The sequence below is a fragment of the Notolabrus celidotus genome, chromosome 19, assembly GCF_009762535.1.
Source record: "Notolabrus celidotus isolate fNotCel1 chromosome 19, fNotCel1.pri, whole genome shotgun sequence".
NCBI classification, from domain to species: Eukaryota; Metazoa; Chordata; class Actinopteri; order Labriformes; family Labridae; genus Notolabrus; species Notolabrus celidotus.
The window spans coordinates 29952527-29977170 of record NC_048290.1 but is presented as its reverse complement, the minus strand read 5'-3'; the positions used below and the strand labels follow the sequence as shown (position 1 = coordinate 29977170).

General features: G+C 39.7%; 1 protein-coding gene across 1 annotated transcript in view; it reads left to right on the top strand.

The window, feature by feature from the left end:
• LOC117831581 overlaps nt 1-24644 on the top strand; it is a 119971-nt gene that overhangs the window by 91097 nt on the left and 4230 nt on the right. The window contains exons 10-15 of the mRNA XM_034710329.1: nt 18068-18280; nt 18449-18808; nt 20945-21043; nt 21144-21242; nt 21426-22848; nt 23616-23791. Of these exons, the coding sequence (XP_034566220.1) occupies nt 18068-18280; nt 18449-18808; nt 20945-21043; nt 21144-21242; nt 21426-22848; nt 23616-23791 (2370 nt within the window). The remainder of the gene's footprint in view (nt 1-18067; nt 18281-18448; nt 18809-20944; nt 21044-21143; nt 21243-21425; nt 22849-23615; nt 23792-24644) is intronic.

Genomic DNA, 24644 nt, shown 5'->3' with positions numbered 1-24644 from the left:
TTTATTTTAACTATTTTTATTTCTTAATTTTGATGCTTTAACTTATTTTAATTACACATATTTTATTTTGGTGTGCATTGGTCTCTATTTTATTTTATTTTTATGTTGTTCTTATTTTTAATTTGAATTTTTATTAGTTTTATTATTATCATTATTATTATCTTCCACTAAAATGTCTTAGCATTGTTTCATTTCTGCTTCTTTCTTGTTTTCAATCGCTGTAAAGCACTTTGGGTTGCATTTTATTTGTATGAAAGGTGCTATATAAATAAAGCTTGATTGATTGATTGATTAGTGTCTTGTGGCTTTGGAAATCACATGACAGTTATTGAATACTACATATAATCCTTTTATTACCCTGATCGCAGATCCTCTAAGAAGCAGTCAAAGGCTTTGCAGGGGAAGATAGGGAGGAGTAGATAAGGGAGCAGGAGAGAAGGAGTGAAAGCAGACAGTACATTACAACCTTTCATCACAAAATGACGCCTGGAATGTGCTGTACATTACAGAATGGGATGGGAGTTTTCCTTAAAGGTTATCTAAAGGTCAAACTTAGATTTAAAGTAAACATCAAATCTGGGTTGGTACAAGGTTTGACATCAGGCCAATTTTACTCACTCGTGTCCTATTTACAAACAAATAAATACATAGAATTATCTTTGATTTATCTCCCAGTGCTGATCACAGAACTATTGCTGCAACAGTACAAAGTTATACTGAATCTGAAGCTACAGAAAATAGCAATGAAATGCTAAAATAAAATCAGGAATACTGTGATCGCCAGGCCCAGACATGTTTTGTGTCACAAGGCTGTTTTCTTCCTGTGTGAACCTCCTTCCTCTGTCTAAATACTGCAGGCTAATGAGCTAGTTGCCGGAAATAGACAGGTGATTAGCACACTGCTTCACAGTATGAGGCAGAGCAGAGCTAGTTAATGCTGTAAGCTAACGCTGGGATGAGTTCCCTCTCTGAGGACAACAGTGTTAATATGCTTTGGCTTGCGGTTGGGAGTAGGCGAATGCTATGGGTCTTCAGCAACTCTTTTATATGCTGCTCAGTTAGAGTCATGCAGCATCAGAGCCTACAGAGGGAATTTACTCAAGGAAAAGTGAAAAAAACAAACTTTTACTGGACGCTTCAACTGCGCTGGTGATGGCTAACAAGGTCAGACACATTCTTCTTAAGTTCTAAACAGTCGCTGCATTGTTTGACATTTGACTGTAGCTGTGTTGACTTTCAAGACTAGTTTTCTTGATATTTATCATCTTATATTTTGAATATTCAGTTATTTTCCTCAGAACTACTTCAACAGTTTCATTTGAATTTTCAGCATTTATTTTGAAACACATTAGCTTTATTTGACACATGCTATTAAGCCAGCAACATGTTGTAACATCCAATGCTAACTAATGAGCTAGCTGGCTGTGGTGTGTCATTGGCAGGTAGGTGTGTCATGCTTTCTAAACATAGCTATCTCACTGAGTAAAGTTCGGTGCAGTAATCTGATCTTTCTTCACTGAAGGCCATGCTAACTTGGAACGGCTAATTTGAGATAATTGCTTAAAACATTACATCAACAGTGAGAGGTAGTGCCCTCAGTCATTACTAAGGTGTGATTAGATGGTGATGTCAATGATTCGGATTGACCAAACAATTCAATAAATACGAGGTAACTCTTCAGCCAATAGAAGAGGCAGCATGCAGTCCTCTCATCTGTTTTCAGAAACTGGAAGGGATTTTTGCAACCATGAATGCAATACTGATATAAAGCAATTTATAGATTAATGTGTAGCTACAAAAACCCTTCAATGTTTTTACATGACAGCTTCTCGAGCCCTTTTTTATTTAACCCAAAGCCAGCCCTTTGGCCTGTTAGCCTGTTAGCCTCACTGTGTGGTCGGTGCAACGAGAGTCCTGTGGGACAAAATTCTAAAATGGGCTGAATCACGCTGGGAAAGGATTAGAATTATATGCTTGATGACTTCTTCTTTGCATGCATGCACGCACACACTCACACACAAAAAGGGTGGGTCACACGGAAACACACTCACACACGTGAAAGGGCAAAACTGTGTCCTTAAAACCCCCCAAAGCAGCCATCCATGTGCCCCCTCCTCCTCCAGTGACATTTTGTCCTCAGCTTATTTCCTGCACCATCTTCCTGTTATTTTTTTTATCCGGATTGTCTGTTTCGTACTATTATGGGTTATTTTTGTCCTTTCAGTTTCAGTTTCAAGATAATTCACAGTCTTTTGGTAACATACTTGTTTGTGAGTTCCACTTTACAACTGATGAACCGTAAAAGTCCTTTTGCACCTTATTGTTTAGTTAAACAGGGGTTTTATTGAACTAGTTGTGGTCAATGGGTTGCTGATTCAATGTATGCAAGTGTGTGTGATGTGATGAGAGAAAGGTAATGATAGTAGACAGTGACCACTGTGTCCTGCCGGATTAACAGCAGGGGTGAAGTGGACTGTTGCATAACCAGGGCAGGGGAGAAAAGAAAGGGACAGGGAAACTTTGCTGCTACAAAAAAGTATGTGACAATGTGGCCTTCATTTCTGGGGAAGTTTTATTATTTTTTCAACCATGATGTAAGTGGGCAAAGACCCAGCATCAAGACAGGATAACAACAAGTCCCCTCTCACTGACAGAACTTGATCTTATCTCATCTTAATCCACCATGAGCATTGCTCCTCGTAGTATTTAGCTAGTTACAGCAGCAAGGAAAAACTTCCTTTAACAGGCAGAAACCTCAAGCAGAACCAGACTCATGTTAGACAGCCATCTGCCTTGACCGAGTTGGATCATGTTAGCATAGTTGCTGTAGAATTTTGCTTCAGAATCAGCCCCCTAGACTAACTCCATTTGAGATTTGTTTCAACCACACAATTAATGAGCACATGCAAATGATTCATTGGTAATTTTTATTTTGTATCAGCTTTGTCCTTTTCCTTTTAATTGTCTACACTATACTGTGTGTTAAAGATAAGATAAGATACTCCTTTATTCGTCCCTCAACGGGGAAATTCATGGAGTTACAGCAGCAAACAAAAAGGTGTACAGTACAAGAATTTAACAAGAATATATATAGGAAAGAAATGTCCATCAGAGACGACAGATTGGCCATAATCCTCCTGTCAGCCACCACCTCCACAGGGTCCAGGACTGAGCTGGCCTTCTTCCCCAGTTAGTTCAGTCTTGCTCTCCTGTATCCTGTCCGCCCACAGCAGGTGAAATCCTTCCAATGTGGCGTTCGTGTCCGGTGTTAGCTCTGTTAGCATGGTGCTACTCTGCCAGTATTCCCTCTGGTGCTGGGTTAGCTCGTCCACCTTATCATAGATAGATCTTACATTCCCCATAACGGTGGGTGGAAGGACAGGTCCATGTGGTCTTTTTTAGCTTGCACCTCAGTACCAACATATCGTCCTAGCCTCCTTCTCCTCAGCTTGCAGGGAACATCGGGCTTAGCATCGTTTAGCATCGACATGCTACGGGCTGCTAACAGCTGATCTCGTATGTAAACAATGTTACCATGATTACATGTAGGATCTCTGGACACACACAGGAACAAAAATAGTAAAAACACCCCTGCAAACGTAGCCAGTTTGGTGTCCATGGCCAACAAATGAGTCATTAAAAGTCATGACAGGCTCCAAATACAAAGAGAACTAAACAGATATGAAAAAAGAACAACGAAGAGAGAGCTGCTGCAACAAGCAGCCACTCGAGCGACGCTAAGCAGTTCTGAAGGCCTCTTAGTCATTCAAAACATCTCGTCCATTATGTTGTTTGGATACTAAATCAAATTAACGTCTTTAACGCCATAGCTTTCATTGTTTCTGGTTTCCTTCTAACAACTTTCTGTAAATTACTTTTACTAATATTATGTTTAATCATTATTTGTTCATATGATTGATGCTTTTGGAACTCAGCTGCACGTACACATGTGTTATCTAAGGCACATTGCATTCTCAAATAGCCTTAACAGTGGTGAACTGGCTGTACATTAATTGTCACATAATATACAAACAATGCACCATTTCAGTGGGCAACAAGCCCAGCAAAGTAGAGTTTGTTTTACCGTCACAGTATGAAATCTGTGTCAGATCTGGGCTGCAGTAAAAACAATCGAGGCTGTAGCTCATAATGGAGAGTCTTAATATTCCCAGTGTTGGCACTACACTGTGTTTTGTCCCAGTTAGTCCTGTACTTGTGTCGTCAGTGTTAACCTGGCTCCCTGCCCTGTGCTTGGAGAGCTTGTGCACACAAACGGTCACACTCTTTGACTACAGACCTTTCTGCTTGAGGAGAACCTCCATCTGTGAGCAAATAAGTGTGCTTGTTATGTGTGTGTGTGTGTGTGTGTGTGTGTGTGTGTGTGTGTGTGTGTGTGTGTGTGTGTGTGTGTGTGTGTGTGTGTGTGTGTGTGTGTGTGTGTGTGTGGAGTCTAGCATTAGTATTCAGCCTGAGAATCCCACTGAAGCGCATGCCGGGCCCTTTGTTGTTGCTTCATGAAGGGGTCTTAGGGGGTCTGGGCTGTGTGTGAGTGGTGTCATGAGAGGCTTGGAAAGGGACACAAATTACTGACATGAGTCCAGACATGCAGTACATTCCTCACGAACACTCAAAAGTTTAAAGTTTCTGAACAGTTTCAGTGTGGTGGTGGTTGTTCCAAATTTTCTCACACTAGGTGAAAATTGCCTTCATTATTATTCTTTTGCAGCACTGCAGTATGCCATCACTTTGCTAGTGAGCCTGAGTTGTAGTTTGGTTGAGGCGCACTAAAGACTCAGGAACCTTAAATAGTGTGCCTCTTAAGCAGGGAGGGATACAGCTTTGTTTATGTTGTACTCCACGGATGTTCTTGTGTGGGTTTCTAGATGTTTATTAAATTCTGCTCAAAGCTAACTATGCACTAGATTACACCAGTTTAGAGAGTTTAGTATGTATACTAATAAGCTGCCAATTTTCAAACATGCTAAAGGGAACTGTTTTACAGCTTCTTAAGAATTCTATTCTTACCTCCATGGCTATTTTAGTTGTTGTCATTGAAATGATGTATGCCAAATGTTGACCTCAGTGACCTTGGCATGTTGCTAATGAATGTGTGTGTGGCTCTTAGTTTTGGGTAGGTTTCCTGTGTTGAGGGCCATTTCCATGGAGACAAGTTAGCACAGCTTCCTGATTTCCTGTTTAGATAACCTGTGGGCTGTGATAGGCTTTTATCCAATCAGTTGCTTCCTTTACTTTACAGCATCCTTTTTTTTTTTTAAATGTCCTAAAACTGCTTGTCATTCCGTCCTTAAATTCACTGCCACTATCTTCACCGTCCAGAGAGACTTGATGGTTTTCTGAATGACTGTGTGAGACTGATGGATTGAAGAGGGCAGTATCCATCACCGCAGGCCCTGCTGGGCTCAGCAGCTGGCAGCTGTTATGCCGATTTTTTTTTTTTCTCTAGGATTTAACAAAAACTCTGTCCCTCTTTCCAGACCCAACTCGGTCGAGGCAGATGGCTGTCTAACATGAGTCTGGTTCTGCTCGAGGTTTCTGCCTGTTAAAGGAAGTTTTTCCTTGCTGCTGTAACTAGCTAAATACTGTGAGGTGCAATGCTCATGGTGGATTAAGATGAGATAAGATGAGTCTTGTCAGTAAGAGGGGACTGAGTCTTATCCTGTCTTGGTGTGGGGTCTCTGTTCATAATTTGACATAGAGTGGTCTAGACCTGCTCTGTTTGTAAAAGCGTCTTGAGATAACGTTTGTTGTGATTTGGGGCTATACAAATAAAGATTGATTGATTGAGTTGAATCAGTTGTGGAGACATCAGTTTGGCTGAGGAATATTGGATATATTGGTGGATATTTCTCTCTTTATCAGACATCCTTAAAAACTCAGTGTTCCTGTTCTGGAAATGCCACGTCTCCTTTTTATCCACGAACATTTTAATCAAGGAGAGAAACAATATCTAAATACATTATACGCTGCGATTTTAGGACTGGGGAGAATTTATGGGGAGAAGTATTCTCCTCATTTATAAGTAGTGATGCACCAATGTATCGGCTTAAAAGCAGTATTGGTCGATTTAACCACTATATCAACCAATAACAGCCATTGGAACATAATGTGCCGTGATCTGATGTCAGTGTTTATTTGTTAAAGAGGTCTTCATTCGGCTGAAGAAGTGACATGCTGAACAAACTCTGGCATGAAGTAAGAGGTCAAGGGGTGCTGTGCTGTTTGTTTTCATGGTCAGATGTCATAGAAAATGTCAGCAGTGTGGAAGTATTACATCATCTCTGAAACAGATCAGGGACATGCAGTTTGTAAGACATATTCAAAAGGTAGGGACTATGAGCAACACTTTCAAACCTCAAATCCAACAGCTCATTTGAAAAATAGATATTACTCATGAAAAACACATTGGCATCCAAAGCAAATCAGCAAATTATTGAAACAGCGGTATCTGTATTGACCCTGAATTTTAGGATCAGCCCATCCCTGTATAGAATACATTTGTAGTGCAAGGGCTCACATGGTTCTCATATCAAGTTTATGAATATTTGACTGTGGTGGATTCATTCTCAAGTGTTTCAACTCAAAGGAGGAACATATTAGAATATCTTATTTATCTTAAGTGTAATGTAATCTAAATGTGTCTTATAATCTAGTTTCATTTATTAAGTGTGTTTTCTTTCTGACTCTCCCCTGTACATACAAGACAGCTGTTACAAACATTTAACATAACTATAGAAGAAGTACATTTTCTTGTTTCTGGTTTGCTTTTATAGGTCATATAAGGAAAACATAAAATGGAGTGTACACTGCAAATAATTCAGCATGTGCAAAGATTTGAATTCTTAGATTTTGACATGTTAAATGAATGACCTTACTTTTAGAGTTCTTTACTTGTTTTTAATCTTTGTATGTATGGTTGAATCTTAAATTGATTATGAACATGTATTTTTTGCCTCAGTTAGTCTGGGAATCTTAAATTGAGTGAATGACTGTTAAAATAAGCTACATTGGTTGTCTCACCTAAAGTCTCATCAAAATAAAACTTGTTTCAAGATTGAGTAACAACTTCAAGTTGATTTAAGAATAACACACGAGGCATCTCTTCAAGACACAGTTCAGCTTGTATCTTATTGGTTGCTCATTTTTCTGCTGTATGGTGATATATTTGTTTTGGTTTGGCTCTAAAGACTGTGTTCAGGCATATTTGTATCAATGTTGTGTCTGTGGACTGTTTCATTTTGTTTGCTGCTCTTACTTGTGTACACAATAGATAGTGGGTGTTGTCAGCATGAAGGCATTGAGAAGTCCCAATTAGTGGCAGGTAGGGTTTGCAAAATTCCAGGAATTTTCAAAGTTTGAAACTTTCCATGGGAATTAACGGGAATAAACGGGAATTTATGGGAATAAACCAGGAATTGACTAAATTGAAGGTTGGCTCTTAATAGGGAACTTAAATATAGTTGGGAAAATATATTTTAGAATAATCCTGACTAAAACAACCAGATTTCATCAAGTACAGTTGAATATCTCTGCTATTCCTCAATCACATGCACATAGCACACTGCTTACTGCAGGGCTATTGAGACCACGCCCCCTACATGCACTTTTTATTTAACATTTTGAACGGGACTTTTTTGGAGGGAGAGAAACTCTTTTCATTTAACATTTTGAATGGTGCTTCTTTGGGGGGAGAGGGGCTCTTTTAATTTAATATTTTGAATGGTGCTTCTTTGGAGGGAGAGCGGCTCTTTTAATTTAATATTTTGAATGGTGCTTCTTTGGAGGGAGAGCGGCTCTTTTCATTTAACATTTTGAATGGTACTTCTTTGGAGGGAGAGCGGCTCTTTTCATTTAACATTTTGAATGGTGCTTCTTTGGAGGGAGAGCGGCTCTTTTCATTTAACATTTTGAATGGTGCTTCTTTGGAGGGAGAGCGGCTCTTTTCATTTAACATTTTGAATGGTGCTTCTTTGGAGGGAGAGCGGCTCTTTTAATTTAACATTTTGAATGGTACTTCTTTTGAGGGAGAGCGGCTCTTTTAATTTAACATTTTGAATGGTACTTCTTTTGAGGGAGAGCGGCTCTTTTAATTTAACATTTTGAATGGTACTTCTTTTGAGGGAGAGCGGCTCTTTTAATTTAACATTTTGAATGGTACTTCTTTTGAGGGAGAGGGGCTCTTTTAATTTAACATTTTGAATGGGACTTTTTTGGGATTGGATTTTTGTTAATTTTTGAATGGGTTGAGTCTGGGGGATGAGTAATATTTAACTCAACATTCATGTTTTTGTTCTTTAATGAAAGAATTGATTGTTCAATAAAATATTTAACACTTGATGAAGTTCTACTTACAAATAAATCTGTTTAATTGTATTATTTTGGATGGATGTCTGCTTAGAACAAAACTAATATTTATGCATGGATATGATACTTTCCCATTAAATTCCCATAAATTCCCATAATTTCCAATTTGGAATATTTCCAAAATTCCCCAGCTTAACTTCCCATGGAAATTTACCAGAAATTTTCCACCCCTTTGCAACCCTAGTGGCAGGTGAGCTGCCTACCAGGTTAGCAAACAATTTTTCACCTTCGTCGTCGTTACTTTTCAGAGCCTGCTTATTTCTAGATTTAACAATCTCATTTTAAGATTTCCTGTCAAGTAAAATTATTAAATATTAATGCTGCATGGACAGATAATTTCACCAGTTTTAAATAATCTTCACCTTGAATTAAGTTTTTTCTTCCTATATTTAAGCTACCCTTTTTTTTGCAGTGTAGTGTTTAAAAAAAACTGCTGAAAACCTTGAATTTGAATATTGAACAGCTGCTTTAGGGGGCTGTAAAAATAACAAGCTTACTTCATGGATGAGGGGGTTTCTATTCTCTGCATGCGCATGTCTCTTACTAGTGTGTGGCTAAGAACATGTCTCTCTTTCCGATGGTTAGCTGTTTATATCTGTCACCTGCTCTTATTATTAACAATAAGAGAATGCAGCTGTGGGCAAGACAAGTTCAACGAAATGAAAACAAAACCAACGCATAGAGACACACACTCACAGATACACACACACACTCATTTATAGCAACACAAAGTTATCACTTTAAGAGTCATTCTTATTTATATCTTGGTTATACTTCTTTCACTCATATCAACACCCTTGTTACTGTTGTGCTGAGCTTAGCTTGTGTGTTTGTGTTTCCATGGACAGTTGTGTGTTTTTGACATGACATGGTTAAGTGTCTCATTTGCTTTGAAGCAGATCAATCATGATCAGCTTTCATTGTGACAGCAGACTGCTCAAGGCACTTATTGACTGGACAGTGTTGACCCAGTTACATGCACCCACATATAGACAACCACATGATCGAACCATTGCATGTATACTCCAGCTTTCTTCTTTAGTTTCTTTCTTCTTTTTTTTCTTTAGACACAGCCTTCACCGCTTCTAGGCTCTATAGATTTACCAGCACAGATGTAATGACCATCACAAGTCTCTCTGTGTGTTACAACCCACGCAGGGATTGAACTCCCCAGTGCATATCTGATAATTGGGTTACTGTCCCAATTTTCTGTGACCGATTTCTCTCCATCAGGAGTTATTTCTTGCCTGGGAACCCACCAGGAATGTGTGATTTGTCATTTGAAACATGAATGGCTTTGCACATCTACTTCATGTGACAGTTTTGAGGGTTTTTTCTGACATTCATGGAGAAAAAGTCAGAATTCTGAGAAAAAAGTCAATCTGAGACTACAGAGGTTAAAGAACTCTGACTTTAATCTCAGAATTCTGTGAAAAAAAGTCTGAATTCTGACTGTTTTCTTATTTTTTTTCTTATTTTTTTTTCTGACATTCAAGGAGAAAAAAGTCAGAATTCTGATACTTAAGTAAGAATACTGTGATTACTGAGATTAAAGAATTATGACTTTAATCTCAGAATAAAAAAAAATATTGAACCTTTTTTTGAAGTGGCCTTAATCCTCTTTTGTATGTAGGAGAGGAGTGAGATGATAAAAAAATGGTAAAATTTGCAAATAATACAATACTTAGACCTTCATTTGGCAAACAGTTCACAATCAAAGGCAGAACATCTTTAAAAGGTTGTGACTACAAGCCTGCATCTATCAGCATCACAGCATCAGGAGCAGGTTAATAAATGAAACAGAAAATCCAAACGCCAGCTTCCTTACAAAGAGTCACATGACATAAAGCAAAACAAGTTATCAAACATTAAATCTTAAATTGATAAATTGAAATTAATGGGATGTTGAATGTACTTAATGCAAAATAATCAACAACAGAAGTGTGACAGTCAATCATAAGTATGAAGCTACAACTTTATGATAACTTTTCACCCTCTCTGAAGCAAATGTCCAACACCCCCCTTTGGACAGTGTGGAGGAGCTTTGTGAATATTATTCATTTCAAACATGGGAATTTCAAAGGGTTAGAATTGGATGGGTTTGTATTTGGACATACAACATTTGATGACTGTGTTTGTTTGCTTTGCCTTGTACTTTTTGATGAAGAGAGAAATGAGAAATAGTGAGAAGTGAAGTGAGGAAAGACAACTTGTAACAGTTTGACTCGACACACAGCTGTTAATGGGCACTCATGAGCTTTCACTGGTGTTTCTTTGCAAACTACAAAGTGGGATAACCTCTCTGTCTACCCTGCTGTTTTTAAAGTACCATTATAATTCCAATACATTCAAAGTAAAATAGACAATATCTATAGTAGGTCAAAGTCAGGCTGCATTTGGAATATCCTGCTTAACTTCATTGCAGAGGTTAGGGGAGAAAAGTAACACTATAGTGTTCAATTCAAACATTATATGTTCTGAAAATGATCTGTGCTGTATTTTCATGTTTCTGACAAAGTCAAATGTTAAGAAACATCCATGGTTCAGTTTTTTTTTTTCATTAAGGAGGAAATGTCCTAATTGGTACTGAAGTAGTTCCCAGGATCACTGTGTCAACACCACAGTTAATAGCTTTCAGTAGGGGCAGATGTGTGTCTAACATGAGTCTGGTCCTGCTCAAGGTTTCTGCCTGTTAAAAGGAAGTTTTTCCTTGCTGCTGTAACTAGCTAAACACTGTGAGGTGCAATGCTGATGGTGGATCAAGATGAGATCAGACTGAGTCCTGTCTTAAGAGGGGACTGGATCTTATCCTGTGTTGATGTTGGGTCTTTGTTAATGATTTAACATAGAGTATGGTCTAGACCTGCTAAAAGCCTTGTTGTGATTTGGCGCTATACAAATATAGATTGAGTGATTGATTGAAAAGACTTTATTTTCTTATTTGTCTCTAAGAAAAAAGTCTTTAAAGTATAATTTTTTCTAATGTATTTTGACAGGGGTACCTAGCTTGCAGTTGTACCCTCCACCATTTAGCAACTGTGAGCATAATATTCCTAGCTGATCTTTTAAATTCGAGGAAAGTGCTTCCAGTGCATCCTGATGTTGTGTTTGTGAGCGGAGAAAGTGAACCGTGACTCAGGTCAGCTCCAGTTTCCACAGGCCTGATCCTATAACCCAATACAAACACACTCACACACTAAGCGTTACAGAAAGAACGCCTTAGAGTGATGCTAAAACTGTCTAGAGGTATACTGCTTTAATTGGTAACAAAGTTCAGTTCATTTTTTTTTTGTCATACATTTTTTTCTAAGGTAGATAAACATTTAAATCATTTGGCTTCATGTACAATTTTCCCTGGAAGAAGTTATAACTGAATACTTTGAGGTCTTAAGATAACTTAGCAGATCACTGGGTGTGTACAGACAGTTCATCATTCTATCCATCATACTGGACTGAGTCAACAGTCCCATGGTGATGATGAGAAAAAAAAGCACCATTACCTCCCTTATCATCCCCTTCCCCTCTCTTCATTCATCATGTCTTCATCACCGCCTCCCTCTTTCTCTCTTTTCTCAGTTTCAACAGGAGCTGTAGGTTAAAGAGAGAGTGGGCAAGCAACATACGTGTGAAGTGGAGAAAGAGAGAGAGCATGGTCTAATAGGAAGGGAGGAGTGGGGAGCCACAGGGTGGATGTTTTTGCTGCGTGTGTGTGGGTGTGTTTGTATGAGGGCCTGCACAGATGGGGTCTTTGTGCAGGAGGGCATCTGCAGAAACACACACATATGCACACAGTTATGCCATGACATCACAGCTTACCGAGCAGCCGGCAGGAATGTTACTGAGAAAGGAGAGGCTTTGTGGAGGAGAGGAAAGAGATGGGAGGGGAGGAAAAGGAGGAGAAGAAGGGGAGGAAAAGGCTTGGCCAGGGAAAAGTCCGGCACTCCCACTATCTGGAACAGAACGGACCGAGGCTGGAGTGAGGTGAACAGAGCTCAATAGGAAAACGGATAAAGCTTGTAAAAGACAGAACGCACATGGATGGTTGTAAACTCTTTCATTTTTAAACACATCATGGATGTACTGATTTCACTAAAATAGACACATCTATTTTTGAGACAAGGATATTTGTCAGAGCAGCAGGTGAGTGCTGAACTTACTTATTGTATTTGACTTTCTTGAGTTGTATGACAGCTCTGTTGTGCTGTTGTTATGGCATTTCTGTGTGGTTAGATAGAAGAAACTCTGATTTGAAGAAAGAAGGAGACACAAAAGCTGCTGATAGTGGTTAAAATTCAGGAAGTGTCAGAGTGGGCAGGAGTCCACTTCACTTCACTTCACTTCACTTCACTTCACTTCACTTCACTTCACTTCACCACAGTGTCACGTTCTTATTGCTCTTATTGTTGTATTAGATTAAATATCAACTCTAGAACAGCAATGTTGTCTTTAGCAAATCACAAAGTTCGAAGTTGAGACCTTAAGTGCGCTCTTGAGACTCTGAACACCTCTCATAGTCTTCTTTCCTGATGTTTCTGCCAGCTGTTAGCTCCCTCACACAGCCCACCTGTCTAAATGCTGACACTGCCAACCGCTTAACCACTTAGTCAGCTTGTCAGTGGTGTAACTTTACTTTCATTAAATATTTTCAAACTGTATGAAGCAGATAACGTTTGAATCTTAACAAGTGCTGCTGTTCAGCCTGGGTTCACAATCCAGGTAGTTTGGATATGAGAACACCGGGCTAAACCAGCAGCAGGATCCAGTTTCTTCACAGGCTCATATTCAGCCAGGAAACAGAGCCTGAACACTGACTGCTCTGGATTACACTGGAACTCAGTGTGTGTGTGTGTGTGTATTTCACAAGGCTTTCATTTTTACAGTTGCCATGTGTTCAGGCTACAGTGTGAGCTCAGACAAAGTTATGACGTGACATTTGAATGATGGAAAGTGTGTTTGTCTTTGAGATAGAGAGGAACTGAAAGAAAAGCGTGAGAAAGACGACAAGGTTGTGTGTTTATTTCCAATGAAGGAGTACTCCAGTGTTTCATATTCTGGCTTTCGAGTACAAACCCCCCCCCCCCCCCCAGCGTCTCAGGCATGCAGCCCGAGTGTGTATGTTTGTGTGTGTATGCGAGTGTTTGTGATTTTTGTGCATCACAGCCAGAGAGCGTAAGCTTTTCCAGATGTGAAGGGAATGGTGAGGCAGAGAATGAGACAGCATTTAGACAGAACAGACAGACAGTGATGCTGAGCTGACTCAGAAACACTCACGATTGTGGCACTTTTATGACTCTCCATGACATTAAATACACAATCCCTGTAAGATGCCTAACTTAAACCTATTCTCCAAAGTTATATGGTTGATAAAGTTTTGCTTTCTGAAGCTATAAATATAAAAAAGACAACCTTAGCTAACCCTGTTATATTATTAACACCTGGCTCAAAACGTTAAAGCCTCGTGCTCACCCTAAAATAGATCCTTAAATTAGGCTACAGTCTTAAAAATGTCTGCTTTGTAAGATTTTCCTTCATGTTCTGTCCTTTTCCAGCTGACGCCTCATTGTGGTGAGGATGTGGGTCTAATATGACAATTCGCACTATGTGAACACAGCTGTGTAACCATTCCATGAACACTTATGCATCATTACATGCCAATGGAGCCTAATCTGTCACTCAATAACACAGTAATAACACATTCTCACTCTTTCAGATGTTTATGTAACTCACTTTTTGTTAGTTACATGATTTTTCTCTCTCACACACACACACACACACACACACACACACACACACACACACACACACACACACACACACACACACACACACACACAACTTCTTACAATGTCCCTCATCGCAAGTATTAGAGTCCGAGCCTTGAGGACAGCTATGCCTGGAATGTCAGCTCACCTCACAGGAGTCAAACACACACGTGAACACACACCTACAATGAAAAAATACACACTCGGAAGAACACATTCAAGCTAGCATGCACTGCTGCACGGCTAAAGTCACACACACACGCCTTTTGTGTGCACATGTGTGGCAGCAGAATAGCATTGCACATGAGACATTCTTGTCCTGTAGTACCATTTTCCTCAGGCCGTAACAGGATATCCTCCCCCTCTGCACTGTCTTGCCTGCTGGACACACTCTCCAACACATACACACACACACATTCCTGCACATGAGCTTATGCATACAGTATATACAATTGGTCATATGTGACAAAACAGAAGACGTGATCTGTGTGGGTGTGACATCTGGTCCTCACATGGTGGCTAATGTCATTATCTGGGTTCAAATATCATTTGACTCTTTGGTGTACGGAGTGTGGGAGTGAGAAGAAAACAAAGGAAGTGGATCTGAAAGGAAACAAGACTACAGAACATTGTAGTTAAAACCTTTCTGTAATGTTCATCACTCTAAGTTTAGTGTGTCAAAGAATTCACTTCAGCTAAAACTTGACAAATTAGCTTGTTGCTAAAAGTTGAATTGTTTGTCTCAAGAATCAAATGTGTTTATAATAACATATTTTGTCATTTGTTTCTGAATCCCTGTTTGCTGTGGTGTTTGTACACCAAAACACCCAGAGATTATCTATCAATGAAACAATGCTCATTATGTTGTGTTCCATATTGATTGGCCCACCACTTTGGCACAGACTGAAATAAATTGCTGTTACAGTTTGTTCGAACATCCTAATTACTTTGTTGATTCCTCTTTGACAGACTTTTCATCTTGTGCAAAAACTGTTCAGAGGTTTTCTGTACAAATGTGTGCAGTTATTCATGACCTGAAAAGAACCAATTGTTTCCTCTTTTAGATCCTCAGTCAGACTTCTCATCTAGCGCCGTAATCAGATTTAATGCAGCTTAAGACCAAATAGCTACAAAGCTAATGGCATTTCCTTCATCCTCAGCTGTGTTGTTGCAGCTTAGAAAATGTTAGAATTAAACTATTTTTAACATTATACCTGGTGATATCAGCATTATAGTGTTATTATTGTATAAGCATGTTAGCATGCTGATGTTAACAATTAGTTTCAATCAGTCAATCAATCTTTATTTGTATAGCGCCAAATCACAACAAATGTTATCTCAAAACTCTTTCCAAACAGAGCCGGTCTAGACCGTACTCAATGTTTATATTATTTAAAGACCCAACATCAAGACAGGATAAGATCCAGTCCCATCTTACAGGCAGGACTCAGTCTGATCTCATCTTAATCCACCATGAGCAGAGCACTTTGCAGCATTTAGCAAGTTACAGTGGCAAGGACAAACTTCCTTTAACAGGCAGAAACCTCCAGCAGGACCAGACTCATGTTAACCAGCCATCTGCCTGGACTGTGCTTAGACCAGTGCTGTTCCCGAGTACGACCTCATAGCTACTAGCATGGCTGTGGACACACCCTTTTGAGATGACCTCATTGTCACAAGCATTAATGTGTTCTTCCTATAATGTTTTTGTATATAGCTTTTAGCACTAGTATCATCAGACAACATATAGATGTGCTATTTAAAACTTTTAAAGATCTCATGGCCAGATGTGATGTATTTCTTTAAGAGAGTGTATCACAGACTCATGAGACAGCATGAATTGAGACGGTAGCATGTGACTGAGCCAGATGGGTTACCAAAATGCCCTCAGAGAATGTTTTTTCTCTCGGTGGAATTAAAAGAAATGAGGGAAAGAGGGGAGGAGACAGAAGTGAGGGTGGACAAGAAATGGAGAGGAGAGTTTGTGAAGTGTTGTTTCATTATATCCACCAATGAAGGCTTTTTGAGAAGAGACAGGGTGTAATCCACCATGTGACTTCATCTCTAACCACAATTTCTTCACTCTTACAACCATAGAGAAGAGAAACAAAGCATAAAAGGAAGAAAAAAAGACTGAAAAAGAGCAGTAAAGATGAAGAAAGAGATTTAGCTGAAGAGTGAACTAATACCAAGAAAGAGAAAAGAGAAGGAGGGAGGACAAACAGAGGGAAAGAAAAACAGCCTCACTGTGAAACCTGAATTCTTCAGAAACACCTAATGTTGATTCATCATACTGTGACATCAGTAGTGGTTCCCATGATTTTCATTAACTGGCAGTCTGGTACATGTCTGAGTCTTAAAGTGAAAAAGGGTACAAATGAAACACTTCCTCCTTATGGCTGTGACTACTTCAACTGAACAGTGAACCAATTCAGTGAAGTGCCTCTCATTAAATCCCTGCACACAGTCTCCCACATTCTACAAAGAGGAGAGTCAACAGCCCTTAATAGAAGCAAACACATCCTTAGCATAGAAGTGTAACTGGTGTAAGGTAATAAAGCTGGAGTTTTTGAAAGTGGCCCGTGGAGAAAGCACAATAAAAAGAGGAGTGTGTTAGCGTAGCTAGTTGCTAAACATTGGTCTGGAATGTGTCAGAGGGATGGTTTACAAAAGCAGGTCACAGGTTTGATCCCTGCATGCCAGTGTGTCAACAAATGTGTCTTTTAGCTGGATACTCAACAACTGCTTGTACATTTGTTACACACTGGTGGTCCTCCATTGATTGGAGCAAGCATAGTGTGTGTGGGTTATGTGTCTGTTGTTATTAACAATGACAAAGGAGCTTATTTTATTCATATTATCTTTCAATATAGGAGTGTAACATACATGTCAGATATTATAGACAGTTGGATTAAGCATGTAGGCTTTGTGCTTTCTTAGTTTAAATAGGGATATCATTATTGGGTCATCTTTGTTCGTGGTGTGTTGAATGTATTTGACTGAGCTGGCAGATTTCGTTTGATTTGGAAGCCATTTGAAGACACCTTTTATTACATTTTGACAACTCATTTCTTCCTCTGCGTGGACTGATTCAGCAGGGAAATTACGTTTTTGGAATCCGTTCGTCTCTCTCATAAAAGCTACTGATGGGATGGCCTTGAGCCTGGCTCTTAATCCAAAAACACATCAGCAGAACTGCTCTGTGAACAGCTGAGCTTGGGAAGATAGTCAATGAAAGTGTGTCTCACAGAGAAAATGTGTTTAAACAGCAGAAGCAGGAGTTTCTTTGCTGACACCCTCCTCTGCAGTGAGAGGAAAACATAATGTTTACATGTTAAATGATGCCTTTAATGAAGCGACAAGAACCATAAAAATAAATTCTGTGAAGAGGGAAATAAAGTTTTTGTATCCCCACTGTTGTTTGCAGAGATATCACCCTACTTCTTTTGTCTTCTTTTCAACCATTATTATAACTTACAGTTAAATGATGTATCACCTCACCTACCAGCTTGGCTGTTCTTTTAATATACCAAGAGATGAAACTGTGAGGCAGATATGAAAGAGATATCATATTTCAGTTACTAACCAATGGTCTGAGGTACAGATTTTTAAGAGAACCGTGTTTTGACCCAGGCAGCTGAGTTTCTGGTCTGACAGAGAACCAGCATGGGAGATGGCGACCCCCAGTGGTGGAAACCAGCCAAAATACACTCTCCTGCTGCTGCAGAGGTTTAGCACTACTGCAATGCAGACAGATAGATTTCTATGAGGTATTTGTGTTTTTCAAAGAGTGTGACCTCCCTGAGTGACATTGTCAGAAATAGTTATCTTTAAATTCCCTCTTCATGTTTTTATTGGAATGTTCCTCTGAGAGTGAATAGCATACAAATCTCTGAAGTGCATTTCTTTATTTGTTGACACAGAAATCGTGGCGGGCAGCCGAGGATGTCAGTGACCCCATACCAAGAGAGAGAGCCCTGAAGAGCGTCAGTTTCCAGGAATTGGTCAGTGTTATCTCAGACGGGCCAGCAAGCATGGAAGTGGAGAGCCAGCAGATCCAACATGGTTGCCTGAGCAGCCCCACTAATCGAGCCCACAATGCAGTTGGTGTAACTTCTGACAGCGAGGTTGTGCAGGTATACTAGCTCTTTCATGATGAATATATACTTATGATCACTCCCCCATGTTTTTTTACTATGTTAAAACAACGGCTTACTTGGCTGATTACTATGAGCGTATTAACTCTTCACTACACAGCACAGCAGTCTACACAATGTTAATTTGATTATCTGCTGTGTCTACAGGAGATCCGTTACTTGGACCAGGTTTTAGACGACGCCTCAGAAACACCCACCAACGGGAACTCTTCTCCATCACAGAACACCAGACCAATCAGCATCGACGGAAACTCTCCATCTGTGTGTGTGTCAGCCTCCCCTCCCGTTAATCACGTTATCGTCGTTGAAGGACAGAGACAAACCACGTTCCTCCACCAGGACGACTCTGCTGTAAAGACCAACGGGCACGTGCAGGGAGAAGAGTCTGGGAGCAGCAGGGCCAAGTTTGAGCTGCGAGCATTTCAAGAGGAGAGACGACCAGCAAAACTCTTCACCCCTGGAGAGGAGCAGCAGGTCAGAGTGACGAGAAGACGACCTTCAGAGGAGGTAATTGGCTGTTAGATAGTGTTGACACTTTAAAGAAATACAGAATTCAGAAACATAGTAACAAAAAAACACATCAGCACTGTTATTATGAGTCTAGATTCAGAGTCTGTCTTATGCTATTAGCAATAACTCAAAAGTGCAATAACAATAAAACCTACCAAATGAACATTATGTAAATATACAGGAAGTCACACAGTGATCATTGTCTCTTTGCTCCCTTTTTCGCGTTAGACATGGTCAAATCATATTATTATTATTATTATTATTATTATTATAAGTATTATTATTATTATTATTATTATTATTATTATTATTATTATTATCATTATTATTATTGTTATTATTATTATTATTATTATTATTATTATTATTATTATCATTATTATTATTGTTATTATTATTATTATTATTATTATTATTATTGTTATTATTATTATTATTATTATCATTTTTATTATTATTATTGTTATTATTATTATCATTATTATTATTGTTATTATTATTATTATCATTATTGTTATTATTATCATTATTATTATTATTATCATTATTATTATTATTATTATTATCATTATCATTATTATTATCATTATTATTATTATTATTATTATTATTATTATCATTATCATTATTATTATTATTAATATCATTATTATCATTATTATTATTATTATTATTATTATTGATTTTATTTTTTATTTCCACAGTATTATTAATTGTTTATAACTTATTTAATGATTGTTTCAATTAATTATTTATTTAGCTCAACCTTCCCTCAGATTTGTTTCAATTATTTTCTCCCATTCAATTCAATTAATCTCAAGCCACTGTCCAATTTGCTACAACAAACATACAAAGACACACTCTCCCACACACACATGCGCATTGTCAGTTCCTGTTAGTCATTGTTTTGACTCCTTGTTCACTTGTTGTCTTGTCTTTCACATTTTATTATATATATACATTATATATATATATATATATATATATATATATATATATATATATATATATATATATATATATATTATTCATATATTGTATTATCATGCCTCTCACTGTCTTGTATTCTGCCACACTTAAGTAACATAAATTGTTTTAAAAAGACATGATAAAATCCTAAACTGGATTTTGGCAAGACAAGCTTTGACATGAAATGTTAAGCTTTAGATTAACAATATTACTCTGAATAATATTAGCCATTGCTACTATGATTATAAGTCATTGAAATCTGCAACAGTGCTGTACCAAAGTTCCGCCATGCTGCAGACGTGGCATAACAGGCATAAATATCCAACCTTGAAATGGCAGTAGCCTTTGTGAAAGCCTAGAGGAATACACAATAGCTGAACTTAATTGAATACTTGCTTGGCAAGTAAAATATGACTTGTAAGATATTTACACAAAGGTTGAAAATATGTTTCTTCACCAGAAAGGTTTTAAGAAACCAACCTTATAACCACATAGTTCTAGAAAAGATATACATTTGTTCATATAGAGTTAGATTGATTATACAATGAGTAAAACAGGACACCCTTTATCCACTGAGCTCATACAATCCAGAAATCACACCCTGCCAGTAATATTGAAATTAAAAATGTCTTTCTAAAGCTAGTTCTGACTAAATTAAGCACATATCAAAAGATAAGCTGTGGATCACATTCTATCCCTCTTTCCAACCCCAACTCGGTCGAGGCAGATTGCTGTCCAACATGAGTCTGGTTCTGCTCGAGGTTTCTGCCTGTTAAAAGAAGTTTTCCTTTCTGCTGTAACTAGCTAAATACTTCGAGGTGCAATGCTCATGGTGGATTAAGATGAGTTAAGATCAAGTCCTGCATGTCAGTAAGAGGGGACTGGGTCATATCCCGCCTTGATGTTGGGTCTTAATTAATAATTTTACATAGAGTATGGTCCAGACCTGCTCTGTTTGTAAATGCATCTTAAAATAAAGTTTGTTGTGAGTTGGCGCTGTGCAAATAAAGATTGATTGATTGGTTTTCCTCAGAGATAAGATAACCGTAATGATGAATCAAAGACACTTCATACCTTGTCTTTATTTGATAGCAAAGTAATGGGATAGTTATTAAACGTTTAACTTTCTGTCCCCCTCTTCTCCTGGTTTGTTCTCCCCATCAGGTTCAAGAGCTGGAGCGTGAGCGCATGGAGCTGATCAAAGACCAGGCAGTGAAGAAAAACCCTGGGATCGCCCAGCGCTGGTGGAACCCTCCTCTGGAGGTAATCGCTCATTCAGTCTTAGTTTATTGAAACTGTATTGACTTTCTGACAAACTGTTTGTGTCGAGTTGCGGTTCATTCATTCATTTTGTTTATTCAAGGTCCCTTTGGAAGAACAGCTGGATTCTGATCAGCTTGAGTCCCTCAAGAAATACCAGGAGAGGAAGCAGCAGAAGCAGACTCCTTATGCATACACACAGGTACCCTCACGACACACACACACACACACACACACACACACACACACACACACACACACACACACACACACACACACACACAAAGTCATATTAACAATACTATCCTGAGGCAACATTCATGTGTCTATTTTTTGGCTCACTTTTATTCTCTTTGCTTCTCTGCTCTTCCATCTCTATTTGCAGCCCCAGTTAACAGGCCCTCCCACAATGGTGTCTTTTGACCCAGACCTACACAGGAAGGTGGACATCGTGGAGGAGCAGATCGACTTCTCATCTGCCAGGAAACAGTTTCTGCAGGGGGATGGAACCAAGAGGGACGTAGCTCCTCACATATACTCCGCCAAACCCTTTTCCAAAACCGTAATCAGGGGCAGCCAGGGGGGCAGTGACATTCTTGCAGAAACAGGAGAGGGTCACGTGACCTGGTCAAGTGAAGGACTGGCTGAGGAGTTCACCTGTGCACGAGCTGTGATGACAATCCTGCGTGAGGACGAAGACGGAAAGGGCCATTTCCATTCAGGTTTCCATCCAGAGGAGTCTGACTCAGGATTGGATGAGTTGTCAGTCCGTTCTCAGGACACCACTGTGTTTAGCCTGGATAATGTTTCAGACAGTGGGGCTTCACTACCACCTACCCCTCTGCCACTCACCCCAGTGTCACCGCCTACCCCTCAGCCCACCACGCCAGTCAACGGACAGACCAGTGGCATCCCAACAGAAGACGAGCTGGAGTACCACGCTGGGGTTCTGGTTCAAAATGCCATCCAAAATGCCCTGGCAGCTCAAAATGGGGAGGAGTGGCAGCTGTCTGACTTGAATTCTTCACAAGTGAGCACCCCTGTGTCTCCATCTTCAGCTTCTACAAGTAGCCCAGTGCCAGTTTCTTCCTCTCCTGTGTCTTGTAGTGGAGCTCCAGGTCTTCAGTCACCAGTTGCCTCCAGTCCTGTCCCACCCAACCATTCCCCACAGCCAGAGAGACAGCAAGGGGTAAGAGTCACCCTGGAAGAGAACCCTTCAGAGGCACAACAGGCTCCACAGCAGCCACCACAGCCTGAGTCACCGCCTTCTCAGCCCATCTCTCCACCGCAGAGACCCAAAGATGGAGGCCCTAGGATCAAAATCCAGTCCTCTTATGCCAGGGCGCTGGCCTCCTCAGCCCAGACTCCAGCTCCTGCTGCTGCCACAGTTGCCTCAGTTTCTAGACCAACCCCAGTCTACCGTCCCCCTTCTCCCCCAAGCCCAGAGAAACAAGAGTACAGCTACTTCAGCAAATACTCAGAGGCGGCAGAGCTTCGCAGCACAGCGACAGCAGCACGGGGCCCCGAGGGTGAGCAAGCCAGCGGCCCTTTCCGCCTGCGCTCCAAGAAGCAGAGGACTCTATCGATGATCGAGGAGGAGATCAGAGCAGCTCAGCAGAGGGAGGAGGAGCTGAAGAAACAAAGGGAGGACCAGCCGGTGGTCACTGTCCGTCCCAGCAGCACCTCCAGCAGCAGCAGCTTTGGGAATGTGAGGACGGGGGCGCGGAAAACCACTATATCCCCAGCAGATAAGATGAAGAGCAACAGCCTGCCTGCAAGACTCACACTAACATCCAGGACAGCACCAGGTCAGTCAGGACGTCAGAAGAGTGATTCTCATTGGTCCCTGTATGAGACACCTGGTACAAGGTTGTTATTGTTGCATTTTTTGATCACAACTTTAGTTCACTCTGGCATGTCTCAGTAATTATTGAAAGGATTAGTAGGAAAAATTGCACAGACATCCTTATCATATCCCAAGATTTTTATAAGCCCCATAATTAGGACAAAAAAGATTAGCATGAATGTTAGCATGCTAATATCTCCACCCAAGAACAAATGAACAGGATATCTGGGTAAATATCATTCATAGGTAATTATTCCAACATTATTATTTGAACAATGATAAGTCTCTCTGCTAAATGAAATTTTAACACACTGTCACATTGTACGTTTGGGGGTTTTAAGTGTCTGTGTGTACTTAACATTAAGTATTTAGTCAAGAGGGACAGCAGAAAAGAAAACAACAAGTCTGTCTTTGAAACATTTGAAAATGATACAGCTAAGTTGCACCAGTGGCTGACATGTTTTGACTGCAGGATAAGTGGACACTTGTAATTGCAGGAAAATAATAGGTGTATCTGATAGCATCAACAATGGCTCTGTTCCATTTAATTGTAGCTGTAAGCGATACGAAGGAATCATATTACAAAAAAAGGAAGGCACAAGCTGTGTTTCTCTTTTTCCTCTTTTTGTACAAAGCAGCTACAATATATGAGAAAACTGCTTCACTGAACCACTCATGGTGGGTCTCATCAGCTAACCTAACAGAGCTGTATTCTTTTGTGATGCTCAGGGAAGATCGAGAAGGTTCGACCAGCACCTCCTGTCTCCCCCTCGCCCTCAGAAGGAGCCCTGTCTGATGCTGGCAGCGAAGACTCTGGAGGTCGACCCAAAAACTTGATGCAGACACTGATGGAAGACTATGAATCTCACAAAGTGAAAAGGAAGGAGAAATTGGAGGACAACAGTGTGAGTACTGGGGAGAAACTTAAGTAGCAAAAATACACTTTTACATTCAAAGCTGCTTATGGCAGCTGCAAAATAAGATGTTTGTTGTAGAAGCTAATTCATACACCAAAATCTAAATGAGACCAAAAGATGGGTTACTTTATTTCAATAATCAGGGCTCTTGCTAAGCTATACAAGTTAACCATATTACTGCTGTGTTGTGTGAGTAAAAGATATACAGTTGAACTAGTGTGGTTAATTGATTTGTCAAAGTCAACATGGTCTAAGTCTTTTTAATAGTCTCTTATGGCTTGTTGGCATGATGAGCAAATACTGTACAACACCAGAGGGAATTTCCAAACCCCCAACAGGAAATGAAAATGAAAGTAATGCACAAACGTTTGGGGAATTTTGTTCTGACTCCATCCTCTTTTTTTTTTACATGATTTTGTTAAAATGCCAGACTACTTCTGGCAGAGTGTCATTGTTCAGGATTAGGCCACTCTCGAGAGAAAACGTTAACTATTGGTGACCTAAACTGTGTCCTTAGGTCGGCAAAGAATAAGCATGTTGCAAGATAGCTTTACAAAGTTATGTAACCCGAAAATGATGAAAACGGTTCCATTTTTTTCCATTCAGCAGCACCTCACACTTGATGCTATACATGCTGACTTAGAGAACCTTTACCCTGTAACATGCAGCAAGGTTGTTGATCTTGTTATTTCTGTACTCATCACATGTGTTGATTATGTGTACTGTTGCTTCTCTCCTGCTGGTCGGTCAGTATGCCCGTTTGCTGCTGGCTCAAGAGGTAACCACTGAGGTACCTGATGCACCCCAAACCTGTTCTCACCAACAAGTGCCTTAACTGACA